We start from the raw sequence: 16,452 nt of genomic DNA, 5'->3' as shown, positions 1-16,452 counted from the left end.
TTTGTATGACATATTTACATTAAATATAGTTACTTACAGTGCACAATTAGCATTACGCGCTTGCTGACCGATGGTGGTATGCCATTTGAGGCGATGCATAAATATGCGCCCATATTGAGGCGTTGTACCTTAGTGATCGTGAGGAAGGAGCCGTTGTAGGCGATGACTAGAAACAAAGAGAGGAGAAATTGTAAATATGACAAGAGCTATTAAAAGTGTAGTATGTAGTATCAAAGTAATTTTTGAAATTATGTAGATATATGAAAGTATGATATGTATTAAAAATATAAAATTTATTAAATTTGTTACCGATTTCATGTACATATGTTTAACATTACTAATTATTCTGACGAGATACATTTTTTCTTCAATTACTTTCTCATTGTACATGTCGTATGAGTAATAATTAATTTATTATCAATACTGACTTATGATATACAAATGTATAAAAGCGCATATATTTGATTAAATTAAGGGGTTAGGGGTAATCAGGATTTTCAAAAACTCACTTTGTTTTGCATTTTCGTTAAGTGTAATATCTTAAAAATATTCTCTGAAAATTTGAAATTGATCCGATAGTAACTATTCGAGCTATTTGTCTTCGTGCCAAAAATGCGTGAAATCCTGTCATAACTATCCATATACTTAATATTAGGGTTTTCAAAGTTTCAAAGGATTTTATACTATACATATATGCCGAAAATGTGAGTCAAATTGATTATTCTGTTAATTAAAAAAAAAAAATAAATAAATTGCTCGCACATCTAGAAAAAAATTTTCTGAGGCTGCAATATTGTTAATATTTGATTATCAATTTTTTGTTTTATTTGATTGAATATGATTGTCTATTTATAAAAGTTATTTTTCTTTTCAGTTAGATTTTAGATGATTCTCAAAGGACTTATGATAGTCACCGCAAGGACCTTTTTTTGGAAATTTTCAAATTTTCGTGACTTCAAGTCAAAACATTGTATAATAATGTCTTATTATTACTTTTGTAAAATAACATGATTTAAAAGCAAAAAAAAATAAGTGATAATTCCCACTTTTTAAAATAAAATTGTATTCAAAAGATAATTAATTTATTATGCACTCAAGAAACTTATTTTATATTTAATGCCAGGTAAAACTTAGTCAGTTAGTTTAGATAGTTATTTCCAACTATGTACTATATAATATTTTAGTGATATATGTTTGCGGAGTGGACAATAGAAGATAGACAATATTAAAGATAATTTCTCAATAAAATACGAATCACTTTATTTTGTTTATATATTGTCTATTTTTTCTTGAATAAAAAAAGATAATATTTTGAACTAATAATGAGTTTATATCTGAAATAGTTTCTGTTTTACAAAATATTAAAATTCTATCAATAAGAAGCTTTTCTCCTTCCCTTTTTTTGGGAAAGATTTATTCAAAGTTTCAAAAGAACTGTCCTCTAACACCGTTCCCAAAGTCATTCCAAGATAGATAGAAATACAATTAATTTAAATCATAAACTGTACATTTAATCTGGATAAAATTAAATCTATTTGTTATTAAACAAAAGAACTGCAACATTATTGACAAATATTATTAGGGTAATTTAGTAATTAATTGTGTATTTCACAAATGTGAGTTAGCCACACCATTACTACTATTGGTTTCATTGTGACCTCAATATTAAATTGTTTACTGTCACAAGTGAATTTAATTATTGCATAACCTATTATGCCCATTTTTCATGTTTAGCAAACGCTGTCAACTGCTTCTGATCCTTATAGTGTTTCCAATTCAATTGACTTGTCTCAAGTGTCTGAGATAGTATTCACATTGTTGTATTATGCTTATTGCTGCTTTGTTGTAGTGTGTCTAACCTCATAATGAGCAATGTGCAATATGCAATTAAAAGCTACTGTCTCTGTAAACGTCAGTGCATTGATTGAATTCAATACGCTGCTGTGCGCCATAAGAAACCGCGACACCTGCCGAGGCTTTTAACAGGCTCTTGATGTAATTAAATTGAGAGCAGGGTAGCTTGTCAGAGTAATACTTGTTACCATTACATAGGTCACAGTTGTGAGTTCGTTTTATTCACATGATGATAAGATGTTTTCATATCTCTTGAAGGAGATATTCTACAAGTATATCAACTATCACAATCGGTATCCGAAATCGCAATCTAAGAACCATTCATGCGAACTTAAAATAAAATATAGATTTACCCACAGTCTTAGTTATTTACTTCGCAATAAAGTTTTATTTAAATACATTAAAACTTGTGTTCGCCTACATATATAGGAACCAGTTTAAAATTTTTCCTTAATAGTAAAATTTTAAATTTTGTATTATGCCCTGGTCAAAAACATCGATTTATATAAGGAAATTTGTAAGAAATTTTACTTCTATCGTCATGGAGATCTTCGACTTATAGATGTTCGAGTTATGAAAGTTCCACAGAATTTTTTAATTAAATACGCTTATCATTCACTCACCTTCAGTATTATTGGGTAGCGGTATGGGTTCGCCACCTTCACGTCGCCACGTTATGGTCGGTGTTGGTGAGCCAACTGCTGCACATTTCAGTGTTACATTGGAACCTTCGCGTACTACCATATCGGTGCTGGTTGGATAATCGAGGATATCAGGTGGCACTGCTTGCGAGAACAACAGCAAAAATAACAATGAAAGGGATGTTGTTGTAATATTGTAAAGATTTTGTTGATGTTGTAAAGTTGATGTGTATAACGTTGCCGTTATGTTCACAGTCATTGTTATGTTGTCCAACAAAGTCATCATTGTTGACATCACCATGTTGCAGCAGCACGTTTTGATGTGGTGGATGAGCAGCAGCAATAGCGTTGAAATATTATCATTTGTGAAAGATACAGAAAGGAGAAAATCATTTTGTTAGTTAATTAAATATGTTTAGGATATGAAGACAACAATACTAAAATTTAATTCTAATAATATTTTTCACTAACAAGATTAATTGATTGATGGAATAATATAGTAAATAAAATACAAGATAAAAAAGGTCGGAGTTTCAGAGAGAATAGAAAAACAATACAAATAACGAGCGATATGCTCGATTTATAAAAGCTAAATAATTGATTGATTTTTTCTCCTGAAAAAATTTATTTTTTTAGTTATGGCATTCTTTATGTAAATGAAGATATATCGCTTACGAATACCGATCATTATAATAATTTCACATCGTTCTCATAACCCCTTGATTCACCAAATTTTTTTTTTAAAGATGCGTGTTCTAGAAGAATGTTACTTCTAAGAGATTTTGTAGATATAAGGCAACGCACTGCCTTCTTTGTCAATTCAGGTACTACAGTGCGTATAAGTAACATGAATGTTTTCACGTTTCAATATCGTGCGCTGAAAATCGATAGAATGTTTCCTTTTGGATTTTGGTGCACAAACAAAGTGGGACTACAGTAAAAAAGTCAGCAATGAATGCATGAAAGCAGACACGCAACTATCGGTAGATTGATACTCGCTTTAGTGCTTGAAAATGATTTCAGTCAGGATTAAAATGAAAATACAAACACAGGTGAGTATAAGTTAGTGCTTTCACATAGTCATACATATGCGTTTACATGCTGCCGTTTATGTGAGAATGCTTCTGTTATATATTGTGTATACATATGAGAGGACGTACGTGTACGCGCATATGATGTTTGAAGCAATTTGCAGACTAACTTATGTACATACATATATATATGTGATGATTGAGTGTACTTTCAGTAAATTGAGTGCAAAGCTAAGTGTACTTGCCGTTAACAAGATATATACTCATATATGGAGATATGAACAATTCTCTCCATTTCAGGCATTTAAATTGACAATTGCTAACCAAGTTGGTTTCCATTCATTCTGCAAGCTTATTTCCTCCACTCTACATAGTACCACTTTAAATATAATTTTATTTATTTAATAATTTTTTATTTTCCTATTTGCACACTACTAATACAAGTCTGTAATCTGTAATCATTTTCTTTATTTTTTTATAAGTTTACTGTCGTTGATAATAAACATAAACTTGAAATAATTAATTTAAATATGAAATTTAATAATTTCAATTTATTTAAACACCAGTGCAGCACTCAGCCGGTGTCATAGTGCAAAGAGTAAACATGTTAAACATGCACAATATCATTGTTTGAGTAGTGCAGTGTCACGCAAACATATCCCCAATGAGTTTTAAAATACCATTGATGGTGGTTTGTGTAGACGAGACGGTTGTATGCGATGTCATGTGTGTTACTCTGAGGTAGATAAGTTCATCACACCACACCCACGACTATGTAGCCATTCCAGCTGACGTTCCTCCGTCCGAGGATCATCGAAATATCAATTATACAATTCTGGTTCTTCCAAATAAGACTTATTTTCATCCGTAAAAACAACATAGTGCCAATTAGACTTCGATCTCTGATAAATGTAATCGTGAATCTCTATGCAACTTATAGCTTATTTATTTTACCCAAATTAAATAAAATAGAGCATTTGAGCAGTACAATTGGTCTCAATAACTGTCCAAACTCCGAAGATAAATAGAAAACAAATTGGATGTATCGAACTGATGACCAAAAATATAACATACTTTTCGGCTAAAAATAAGGGTAATAGAAAAAACCATATAACGGGACACTTGTAGGGCTTGTTCTTTTAACCAGAGACTGTTCATACAGAGATTAAAAAAATGAAAAAAAAACAAAGTAGCTTTAAGTTAAAAAATAAAATCAGAAGCAATTATATTAGTCTGGTGAAGGAGTGCTAACCTGGTGACGCGGGTTGTATTTTTTCCCGTCTTACATGATGGTTAAAGATGTTCTACATATAACGCGAATGAAATAATATTCGAACTGTAGTCAGTGGCGGTGTATGGCGTATACGCCACATTTAAAATATATATTATGATCCGAACTAGGAGGTTACGTATACAACGTGGTGTACCATAGTTTTCTTCATCTTTAATGCAATACTCCTTCAGTAGTTTGAGTCTTTATTTCCTTTCTTCTTTTCATTAGTTTCCCAATTAATACCAAACAAAACGGATAGCATAACAAAAACAATAGTTGTCAAATCATAGTAGTTCAGTATCATAGTTTCGAAAGAAAACTTTGCTTTAATTGCCACCACTTACAACATTGTTGATTTCAACCGTTTCGACACCAAAACCAAGAGAGAAAGCATAACACAGCATGGACGTGAAAATTTAGTTGCGCGTAAAAAGGCTAAAATCTAGCAGTAAATAAGGCGGTGTGTACGTGACACACGTGTAGTATATGTACGTAACCTCGTCAACTAATGATATCAGCATGTATGTATATGACAACTTGCGGGAAACTGCTTGCTTCTCTAATTGAACGCGGGAGCTCAACAAAAATTTATCGAAAAACAATACGCGCATTTTTGTTGTTATCTGCTTCTACTAAATTAGTCGCATTTGGCGTTATTTATTGTTGTTACTACTATTTGTTTACACAATGTTGTACCGTTTATTGTGCTGATGAATACTATAGCTACTTGCTGCTACTTTCATTTAGTTTTTTTTTGTTGCTTAAATGTGAAAAGCACAAAAGTTTTTGGCAACATTTGTTGCCAATTAGTTTTAATTTATCTGGTGTGATTAATGTGCTAGTTACTCGTACTCTTCGCATTTGCAGCTAAAAGCATGCTTTATTTACACGCATACATTCATGTTGCACGCCATGTTACCTAAAGCTGAACTAACACTATTTGATACGTTTCGCTTGCGCAAGCAACTTTTATCTCCACAATTGCTGAATTTAACGCACATTAGCACACATATTCATTACAGAAATATTATACATTTACTTATGTGCTTAACCTCATGTGTGTTCCAATTTTTATTCCCTGAACAGACAGGGTATATTAAGTTTGTCACGATGTTTGTAACACCCAGAAGGAAGCGTCGGAGACCATATAAAGTATATATATAAATGATCAGTATGTTAAGCTGAGTCGACATAGCCATGTCCGTCTGTCTGTCCGTCTGTATATATACGAACTAGTCCTTCAGTTTTTAGAATATCGTTTTGAAATTTTACAGATGTTATTTTCTCTTCAAGAAGCTGCACATACAAACTGCCATACAAACTGAACGTTCGGAATCAATGGCTTGTATGGAAAACTTCCGCATTTTACTACATATCTTCACGAAATTTGGTGTGAGTAATTGTTCATAGAAATAATTTAATTTCCGGCTTCGCACTGGTTTAAACAAACATTTCAAAAGTTATATGTTTTTACACATATTCACTTGCATAGGGTTGTATAAAAAAAGCAAAATGAGGAAAATTCGAACATGAAATTTAATTTTTTTTTGTAATGAGCTAAAACTTGATTACGGTCTTTAGTCTGAAATGTCCGTTGTCTTTCTCTCTGATTATGAAGGCGTTGGAAACGCTCAGAGTTCGACTCATTAGTGCGAGTTTGTATATTTCTAATACGCTCCTTACCCGACACGCAAGCCAAATTTTGTTCCTCTACCCTTTGGCACGTAATTGCGATGCGAAGAGAATGACTTGCATGACGATTTTCAGTTTCAAAATAAGATTCTTTGTCACGGAGTCTTTTTGATATCCTCGCCTGGGGACTATTTCCAGAAATTTGAGATCTAGTTAAACTGCCTTGTTTCCATCATCAATGATATCCGCAGCGCATTAGGGCACTTATTTTACGCTTTGAATTATGTTAGTTAACTTTTAATAAGGATACCTAATTCTTTCAAGCTCTAGCAATAAATATAGCCTATGTTACTCGGGGTGAATGTAGCTTTCCAATGCTGTAAGAATTTTTCATAGTAGTTTTTGAGTTTATTCATTGCAAACATACATACAAATCTTTCCTCCTTATAATAGTAGTATAGGTATAGCGAATAGCAATTAACCGCTTAAAGAACAATAAGGCGGCGGGGGCCGATGGATTACCGGCCGAGCTATTCAAATACGGCGGCGAAGAGCTAATAAGGTGCTTGCATCAGCTTCTTTGCAGAATATGGTCGGAAGAAAGCATGCCTGACGATTGGAATCTCAGTGTACTCTGCCCAATACACAAAAAGGGAGACCCCACAATTTGCCCCAATTACCGTGCCATAAGCCTCCTCAACATCGCGTATAAGGTTCTGTCGAGCGTACTGTGTGAAAGACTAAAGCCCACCGTCAATAAACTGATTGGACCTTATCAGTGTGGCTTTAGACCTGGAAAATCAACAACAGACCAGATATTCACCATGCGCCAAATTTTGGAGAAGACCCATGAAAATAGGATCGACACACACCATCTCTTTGTTGATTTTAAAGCTGCTTTCGACAGCACGAAAAGGAGCTGCCTTTATGCCGCGATGTCTGAATTTGGTATCCCCGCAAAACTAATACGGCTGTGTAAGCTGACGTTGAGCAACACAAAAAGCTCCGTCATGATTGGGAAGGACCTCTCCGAGCCGTTCGATACTAGACGAGGTTTCAGACAAGGTGACTCACTCTCGTGTGATGTCTTTAACCTGATGCTGGAGAAAATTATACGAGCTGCAGAGCTAAATAGAGAAGGTACAATTTTGAATAAGAGTGTACAGATACTGGCGTACGCCGATGATATCGATATCATCGGAGGCAACACCCGTGCCGTTAGTTCTGCTTTTTCCAGACTGGATAAGGAAGCGAAGCGTATGGGTCTGGTGGTGAACGAGGACAAGACGAAATATCTCCTGTCGTCAAACAAACAGTCAGCGCATTCACATCTTGGCTCCCACGTCACTTTTGACAGTCATAACTTTGAAGTTGTAGATAATCCAGTAGAACCCGAATTAACAGCAATAACAATGTCAGCCTGGAAATCCTACGCAGAATGTTTTATTCGACGACATAGACATAGTCCAGCGAATAAAAAAACAGCGACTACGCTGGCTAGGTCATGTTATTCGAATGGATGAAAGTGCTCCACCTCTGAAAGTATTCGATGCAGTACCCGCTATTGGAAGCCGAGGAAGAGGGAGACCTCCACTCCGAAGGAAAGTTTTAACATAAAATACATAAAGGGTAAATTTTTCTAAATAGGAGATTATACAAAGAATTACTAGTAAATCAATAGCAGTGTAGAATGAGTAGTTGCGAACTAGTAAGATTCGACCCATTATATAATTTAAATTCCTATAAACTTATCGATTTGAGTATTTTTCTGTAATGACGAATGATATAACATAAGTTTAAGCGCATGATTGTCAGAGCTTCAACAAATCGTTATAACTAAATAATTACATATAGTTATTTCGATTTGTACATTATATCACTTAGCTTAAAGCTCAACGAGGAACATATTGACAAAGTAATTGCTGCTTATGAGCACTAAAGTAATGTCTTATTGGCTTATATAATTAATTCGACTCAAAAAAGCATGTCTTACTCACCCACAACATCCAGGTAACCAACTTGACTCTTCATCGGATCCGTATTGATCTGACACATATACCAGCCTTTATCCGCTTCCTTGACATCACGTATCCGCAATATCCAAGCACGTTTCTCCGAGTGAGTTATGCTCATACGATGATTTTTCGTTATAACGTGATTTTGTATTGTTAGTATTGTTTGTGTATCGACGCGTAGCCACGCAATCTACATAGTAGATGAAATAATTACGGGTATATAGCACACGAAGGTTTTAGTGTGTGTGTATGCGTATTCATAATGAGAGACGTGTCAACCCGTTCGGCACAACCCATTCATTTTCATATTATCATTTAGTATGGTATGCCGCATACACGTTCATTCATTAGTTTATTTTTTGTTTATTTGTTTGCGTGCGTTTCCATTTTCATAGGTGAGTGAAGGTAGACATGCGTGCAACCAACATGTTTGTTTATTTATTCGACGTGATTGTAGTTGTGTTGAATTTTCCATGAAGTTCCGCAGCACATGTGTAAAAGGAAATAGAGAAGAAAATTCATATGAAAATCATTTGTTAACCTTTAGTTTAAGAGTTTCACAATTTGTTGAGCCGTGTTTATCGGTGCCTGCAGATAGATATACAAACATATATTGTTCTCTATATGGCTTTATTTATAAATCTCTATATTCGCTTGATTGCTTATGGCCATTGTTGGATCACGCATGAATTAGTGAAGGTAAAGTTCGATAGGTTTTTTGTGGGATGAAGCCAATAATGGAGTCGAACTGGTTTATTAAGATGAATGGTTTAGTTCTAGTGTACGATTAGTATGTTGTTATATGTAAACATATACTATGTATAACTAGAAATTTCTAGGCAATAATTTGGATACGTTTGTTTTGCATTATTTGCGTGCTATCAAAAGGTCACGCACGTATTAGGGAATGTTTGTTAGCAGTTTAACCTATTTGTAGTCTAACCTGTGTATTTAGGAGTAAGAATTAAATATTTATATGACTCTATGAAGAATTGGCCTATTGAAATGTTGTGCCAAGGTATAAATATATTAGAGTACAGAAATTTAGTTGACAAAAAAACAAAAAAAAAAAAGTCAGAAATATGTACTTTAATGCGAATATGTCTTGTTTAACGTATTCTTTAAAAGTTTAATGCAGCACATATATGGATCAGGAAAGATTGTTTGTGTTTGTTTACTTGCATAGACAACCCACGAATTCTTCTGATTTAAAATCATATTTCGCCAAAACTTTGCTCTTTTAGCACAGCTAAATTAATTGATCAATTAAAATTTTAATTGAGAAACCAGTTTTTGCCCTTCGAACTGCAATAAACAATTTAATTTTCGATTATTTTCAATTTTAAAGGTTTTATTTACACTTCACTGCATTTTATAATTTCACATATCTTTATTTTTGGAAATAGGTAATAGGCTTTTCGCAGAGCAAAATTAATTAATCAATTAATATTTTATTTGAAAAAAAAAAACAGTTTTTGCGCTTCGCACTGCCGGCTACTCGATAATCAATCAGCTGTTACACATTTTTGTTTCTGCTTTTCATAAGAACTTTCGTCAGCTGATCGCTATTTTATTATTTATATCCAGTAGCGACATCTACCGTCGAGTAGCGTGAACAACAAAGGCACAGCATAATTAATTGTTCAATTAAAAGTTTAATTGAGAAACCAGTGTTTTGCTTTCGCACTGCTATAAAAGCCTTTTCACACAGCCAAATTAATTGAACAACTGTGATCACATATACGTTCTTTGACGAAGAGTTGCATTTCATTTTCAAGTCAATTAAAATTCAATCAAACAACTAAGGAAGGGCTAAGTTCGGGTGTAACCGAACATTTTATACTCTCGCAATTTATTTATTTAACTTTATTTATATTATATAATACACAATTTGACCCACATATTCGTCATATATATTGTATAAAGTCCATTGAAAGTTGGAAACCATAATATTAGGTTAGAAGCACCCAGGTCCTCGTGTTCGATATATGGGGCCTTAAAAACCTATGGTCCGATTTCGGTGAATTTTAGAATGGTGCTGCCACACTATTAACATAGTATTTATGCAAAGTTCTGCACCGATATCTTCACTAGTGATTACTTTATATATTGTATGTAAAGTAAACGATTCAGATTATCTTCAAAGTTCCGGTATGTATTAAGTAGGCGTGGTTGTGAAGCGATTTGGCCTATTTTCACAACATATCATTGGGATGTAAGGAAACTATTACAAACCAAGTATCATTGAAATCGGTCGAGTAGTTCCTGAGATATGGTTTTAACCCATAAGTGGGCGACGACACGCCCATTTTCCATTTTGTAAAAAAATATGAGTGCAGCTTTGATCAGCCATTTCTTATGGGAAATTTAGTGTTTCTGACGTTTTTCGTTAGCGAGTTAACCCACTTTTAGTAATTTTCAACCTAACTTTTGTATGGGAGGTGGGCGTGGTTATGATCCGATTTCTTTCATTTTTGGACTGTATTAGGAAGTGGCTAAAAAAAAAACGACTGAAGAAAGTTTGGTTTATATAGCTCTATTGGTTTGCGAGATATGTACAAAAAACTTAGTAGGGGGCGGGGCCACGCCCACCTCCCCAAAAAAATTACATCCAAATATGCCCCTTCATAGTGCGATCCTTCATACCAAATTTTATTTCCATAGCTTTATTTATGGCTTAGTTATGGCACTTTATGTGTTTTCGATTTTCGCCATTTTGTGGGCGTGGCAGTGGTCCGATTTTTTCATTTTCGAAAGCAACCTTCCTATGGTCTAATTGTGCCAAGTTTCATCAAGATATCTTAATATTTACTCAAGTTACAGCTTGCACAGACGGACGGACATTTGTTGCGAGAGTATAAAAATAATGTAGAAAAATTAGATTTTTTTTTTGTATGGTAAATCGATCTAAACCAGCGCTTTAATCGAGTAAAGGATGGTTAATTGATCAATTAGCTGCTGTGCGAAAATGATATTAGGATGATATTAAAAATTTTTGATTGTGAAAGTTGAGATAAGAATTTTATGCTTTTTTTAAAGAATGTACATCTCAAAAAATTCTTAGAGGAAATATAGTAAATGCTCATTTGACCACAACTTGTGGAGATTCATATGAAACTTTGAGAGGTGAGGTGCTAAAGACAACTTAAACCCATTTCACTTTAATGCTCAAACTATTTAATTTAGTATATTAAATTCAACTGCCATTAAAACTTCTCGTACAAAAAATTATGAACTTTACAACTTTATTTTCTGTGGCAAAGAAATATAGTTGCTCATACATAATTCTTTTTGAAATGCCAAGTATATAAATACATATGTGCTTTTTTGCAGTAACTCAGTGCTTCAAACCCAATTTATCCAACCAAACTATACGCAACTACGCAAAAGAGAAAACTTACAATTTATGCTGACGAAAATTTATATTCCAACCCTCATTGCATAAGCAGACAACGTGAAAGGAAAAATGCTACGAAAGTGTAGACGGCAAAAAATAAACTTATTCACTTTCTCAACATTGTTGAGGCAAACTAACTTTCTCGCCTTGCCGCAATAATAATAATAATAATCGTAACAATATCACGCTCGTTACTGACGGGTGTTGCGTATGATTTGCTGATATCATGACAAGTTGAAAAGACTTTATGGCATACACACAGGCGTTTAAGGAGCGCATAATATGAATCACTTACATGCGTGTCAAGTAAAATGTGATTATGTGTGGGCGTTATACAAAGGTGAAAAGTGTAAGTGCTGAGAGTGAACATTTGGGCGGCAACAACTACAAAGGAAAGGCAGGTTTGTGTGTGAAATAAAATGGTAATAGTTACAAAATGGATTAGGAAGTTCATAATGCCCATATCATCACATGAAACACATATACACGCAACAACTGTATTAGATGAGTTAAGCGAGTTTGCATGTATGAATTGTAAAGACTTTTGTTAGGCTAATGTGGATGAGCCAGCGGAAATAACTGACGCTTCTGTCAAAGTGTTTAACTGGCTACAGGGCATAGCAAAACCTATAATCATGAATGCTAAAGTGTGTGGCCTTGCAGAGTCTCTTGATTTGGTGAATATATTATTGGATAATAGTTACTATACTTCTTTTTCCAAAATATTTCTTTGCCATATACTTAGAACGCACAAAAAGAGCTTTACATATGCATATATCAATTGGTTATATTCGATCATAAATATATAAGAATAGTAACATGATTTGATATAAAGTTTGAAGACTGATTAACGATAACCAAGTGCGCATTAAGCGGAAAATATAAAAGCAAATATCATATGAATAGGCGACTGTTGGTTGTGTCTGAATATTTGTGGTCTTTTTTATTTTTGGGGATTTCGGCTTCCGTCTGAAAAAAGGTCTCAGAAAAGCAAACATTTTTTCGCCTGCCCAAATACAGACAAATCGCACTATTCAAACAATCTACAGCAGCCTTATTGCATATGGCTGAGAGCGAGGCTAAGTTGAGTAAAGGAAAATGGTTGTGGTTAAAAGTGATTTCCCACAACCACAGCAACCTACAGCGGATTCTTGTTTGCTACATTGAAAGGTAAAAATGCCTGCAGTCATCTACTAAGTGAGTGCCTAAGTATTTAACTTTCTTGAAAGCGAAAATCATTCGAGTGTGTAATTTGTGTCATAGTTTTCGGAGTGCCAATAAAATGATTTGTTTATGTAGTTTTTTCAGCGATGAACAGATAAGTGATTCTCAGTTTGTATTGAAGCATAAGCATCTGAAGTGTATGTATATATATATATTTGTGATTTTATTTTTTTAACGACTTACTTTGTAGGTCTGCAGATTATCGACAACACATTGCATTACCGCCTCTCGTCCCACTGGTATGGTGACATTTTGTAAAGGTTCGCCAAATTTTGGTAAATCTAGAAGTGAATGAGAAAAGAAAATATTGTCTTAGTTAAAAGCATACATTTAGGCTCTCAAACAAAATTAAACTTGGAACACGTGTTCCTTGGCACCATAAGAAGGTTAAGTTCGAAGATGGGCGGAATCGGACCACTGCCACGCCCACAAAATGGCGATAACCGAAAAACGTGGCCCACCGCCCCTACTAAGTTTTTTGTATATATCTCGTAAACTACTAACGGTATATTAACGAAACTCAGGAGTCGTTTTCTTTAGGCATTTCCTTATATAGTCCAAAAATGGAGGAAATCTGATTATAACCACGCCCTCCTCCCATACAAAGGTTATGTTGAAAACTACTAAAAATGCTATCATTCAGTAAGGAAAACCAACAGAAACCTAAAATTTCATTATAAAGAAGGTACAGAAGACCTGCACTCAAAAAGGTATACAAAATTTTAAATGAGCGTGGTTCCGACCACTTATGGGTCAAAAACCATGTCTCCGAAACTACTCGACCAATTTCAATGAAATCCGGTGTGCAATATTTTCGTTGCATCCCAATGAAATGTTGGGAAATAGGCCAAATCGGTTCACAACCACGCCTACTTCCGATATACCAGAACTTTGAAGACGATCCGAATTGTTTACTTTACAATATGTAAACTAATTACTAGTGAAGATATCGGAACAGAACTTTGCACAAATACTGTATTTAAAGTGTGGCATCGCCCTTCTAAAAATCGTCGAAATCGGACCATAAATGTTAAAGGCACTATATATCGAACATAAGACCAAAGTGCTTCTGATTTTTTTTTACCGAAAATATATGGTAAGTCTCTCAGATATTTTGAAGAAATTCGGAGGGAATATCTTTCTTTTAATAATATGTCTATGTGCCTGAAATACGTGAAATCGGGTCATAACTTCACCTAACTCCCATATACTAAATATTAGGGTTTTCAAACCTTCAATGGACTTTATACCATATATATGCCGAATATGTGGGTCAAAGTGTGTGTTATATTAATGAAATTAAATAAATAAATTTCGAGAGCATTAAATGTTCGGTTACACCCGAACTTAGCAATTCCTTACTTGTTTTTCGATAGTTTATATTTTCAAAAATATCCTGTGAATGCGTTAAGGTCGTATCTTGACTAGTTTTTGAATGGCAGCGTTCTAAATAGCGACCGCTGGCAGGTTAAAATATATATAACCGAAATTTTAAACGCCAATTCCTCAAAATTGTTGACATCATAACTTAACCAAAATTTGACCGATCGACTTCAAATTCATACTGAGTATTATTGAATGAATATATTTACTATAAAATGACCTGATCTATTTGATTTGTTTAAGGTTGTCAATATGGCATTAAAAATACTGTAATTTTTACCTAAAAACACGAAATTTATATCTGAATTACGCCATTTTGTTAATTTTTGATATGTGTCAAAAACCGTAGATCAGTAGGGTATAGGAAATACCTTCAACTTTAATAACGGGTTTGATTTTTTTTGTTTCAGGTAGGCATTCGAACGCAATTATGTCAGCAGTTTGGGATCTTTTTTTTTTGGCACCTCCAAAGACAGCATATAACGCCGTTATTTTCCAATATTTTTGTAATAGAAAATTAAAATAGCTAAAAATATACCATGTTATGTGCAAGCAACTTCAAAATACTCGACCGAGTACTTTCTTTTAACAAAATTCACGAAAATCGCATAATTTTTCTTGGGTTACACTGGTATACCTCCTTAATGACATTTATTGCCTTCATTTCCTAAAAAATATTTTTTATTAAAAATAAGTTAAGAATGAATCGCTCGATTAAATTAGAAAACAATTCAGCGGATTGACAATTCGGACTGACACGTGAGGGATTTTGCAATAATCATAACAAAACTTTTTGTGGATATTCACGGGATAGTGATGCTGAAAATTTAACAAGCATTTAACTCCGTGACTTTTAAGTCCACACTACTTTGCACAAAAATTGCTGAAAACACAGACAAACACTTTAAGGTGTACGTGGTGTCACCGACTAAAAGTACTCTGTCTCATTGTATGTTTTGCATAACATCACCGTAGCAATGTCAGCGCGTAGAGATAAATCTTACATACATCCGTTAAATATACCACAAAAACATGTGTACACATTTGTCAACCCATGCGAATGATAGACCACGTGAGCGCACAACACCAAGGATACAAGCACACACAACTTTATATACATACAAGCTTGAATATATGCGCAAAGCTTGGCAGCGAAAAGCCTGAGTTGTACGCTGAGTATTGCGAAAGTCTGCAAAAGCAATGCTGGTGGTAGAAGAGTTGACGATAAGAGTGAAAAGTGATTTACGAAAGCGTAAAGGCTTACGATAAGATAAAGTACAGTCATTTGTAAATGATTGTCAGCGTGCAGTCACAGACAAAGTGACAATACAAATGGCTACGTACATACGTATAATAGGCGGGAAAAATGTTTCGGTTTATGTGTTTGTTCACTGTTTGTACTGTTTGTGCTGTCAAATGTCTTCATTTCTCGATTTGATACCAAAAGTTTGATGTGAAGTATTTTTCTGATATTAATTGGTATGGTTTTCACACGACCGCAAGTGGTAGGTATTATATTTACAAGCTTGGGCTGTTGCTTTAAAATATATTTGTCACATAGAAAACTATGTATCGACAACTTAAAACTGTTCCACTAATCATGTGTTCTAATTACTTGAAATCCGAAATTCACATAAAAAATGAAAATTAACTTTTTGATGTCATTGGATTTGTCATTGCAAAAATAAAACTCTTAAATTATTATCTGAGAAATGACATGAGAGCTTCATGAGCATATTTGTTTACCCATTTATTGTCACATTCACCTCTAGTTGACAAGCTAAACATAATTTTATCTATTGCCTTTCAAGGGATAACAACTTTTCCAAGCGATTGATTTGCGGCACATGAGAATTTGAGTTGTTGTTCTTGTCATTGTCAACAAGAAAAATACAGCAACGAAATAAGCTACTCACTAACTGGCTAAGCAGCATTTTTATATTTGTTGTTCTTGTTATTACTGCGATTATTGCTCTGACAACAGTTGATACATGACACGTTC

At 34.0% G+C, this 16,452-nt stretch overlaps 1 protein-coding gene across 1 annotated transcript in view; it reads right to left on the bottom strand.

The window, feature by feature from the left end:
* LOC105219292 (hemicentin-1) overlaps positions 1-16,452 on the bottom strand; it is a 59,270-nt gene that overhangs the window by 26,582 nt on the left and 16,236 nt on the right. The window contains exons 3-6 of the mRNA XM_054227668.1: positions 13,251-13,348; positions 8,429-8,636; positions 2,478-2,636; positions 38-166 (exon numbers count right to left, since the gene is read on the bottom strand). Of these exons, the coding sequence (XP_054083643.1) occupies positions 38-166; positions 2,478-2,636; positions 8,429-8,636; positions 13,251-13,348 (594 nt within the window). The remainder of the gene's footprint in view (positions 1-37; positions 167-2,477; positions 2,637-8,428; positions 8,637-13,250; positions 13,349-16,452) is intronic.

The sequence above is a fragment of the Zeugodacus cucurbitae genome, chromosome 3 (genome assembly GCF_028554725.1).
Source record: "Zeugodacus cucurbitae isolate PBARC_wt_2022May chromosome 3, idZeuCucr1.2, whole genome shotgun sequence".
Taxonomy (NCBI): Eukaryota; Metazoa; Arthropoda; class Insecta; order Diptera; family Tephritidae; genus Zeugodacus; species Zeugodacus cucurbitae.
This window is presented reverse-complemented; position numbering and strand designations above follow the sequence as displayed.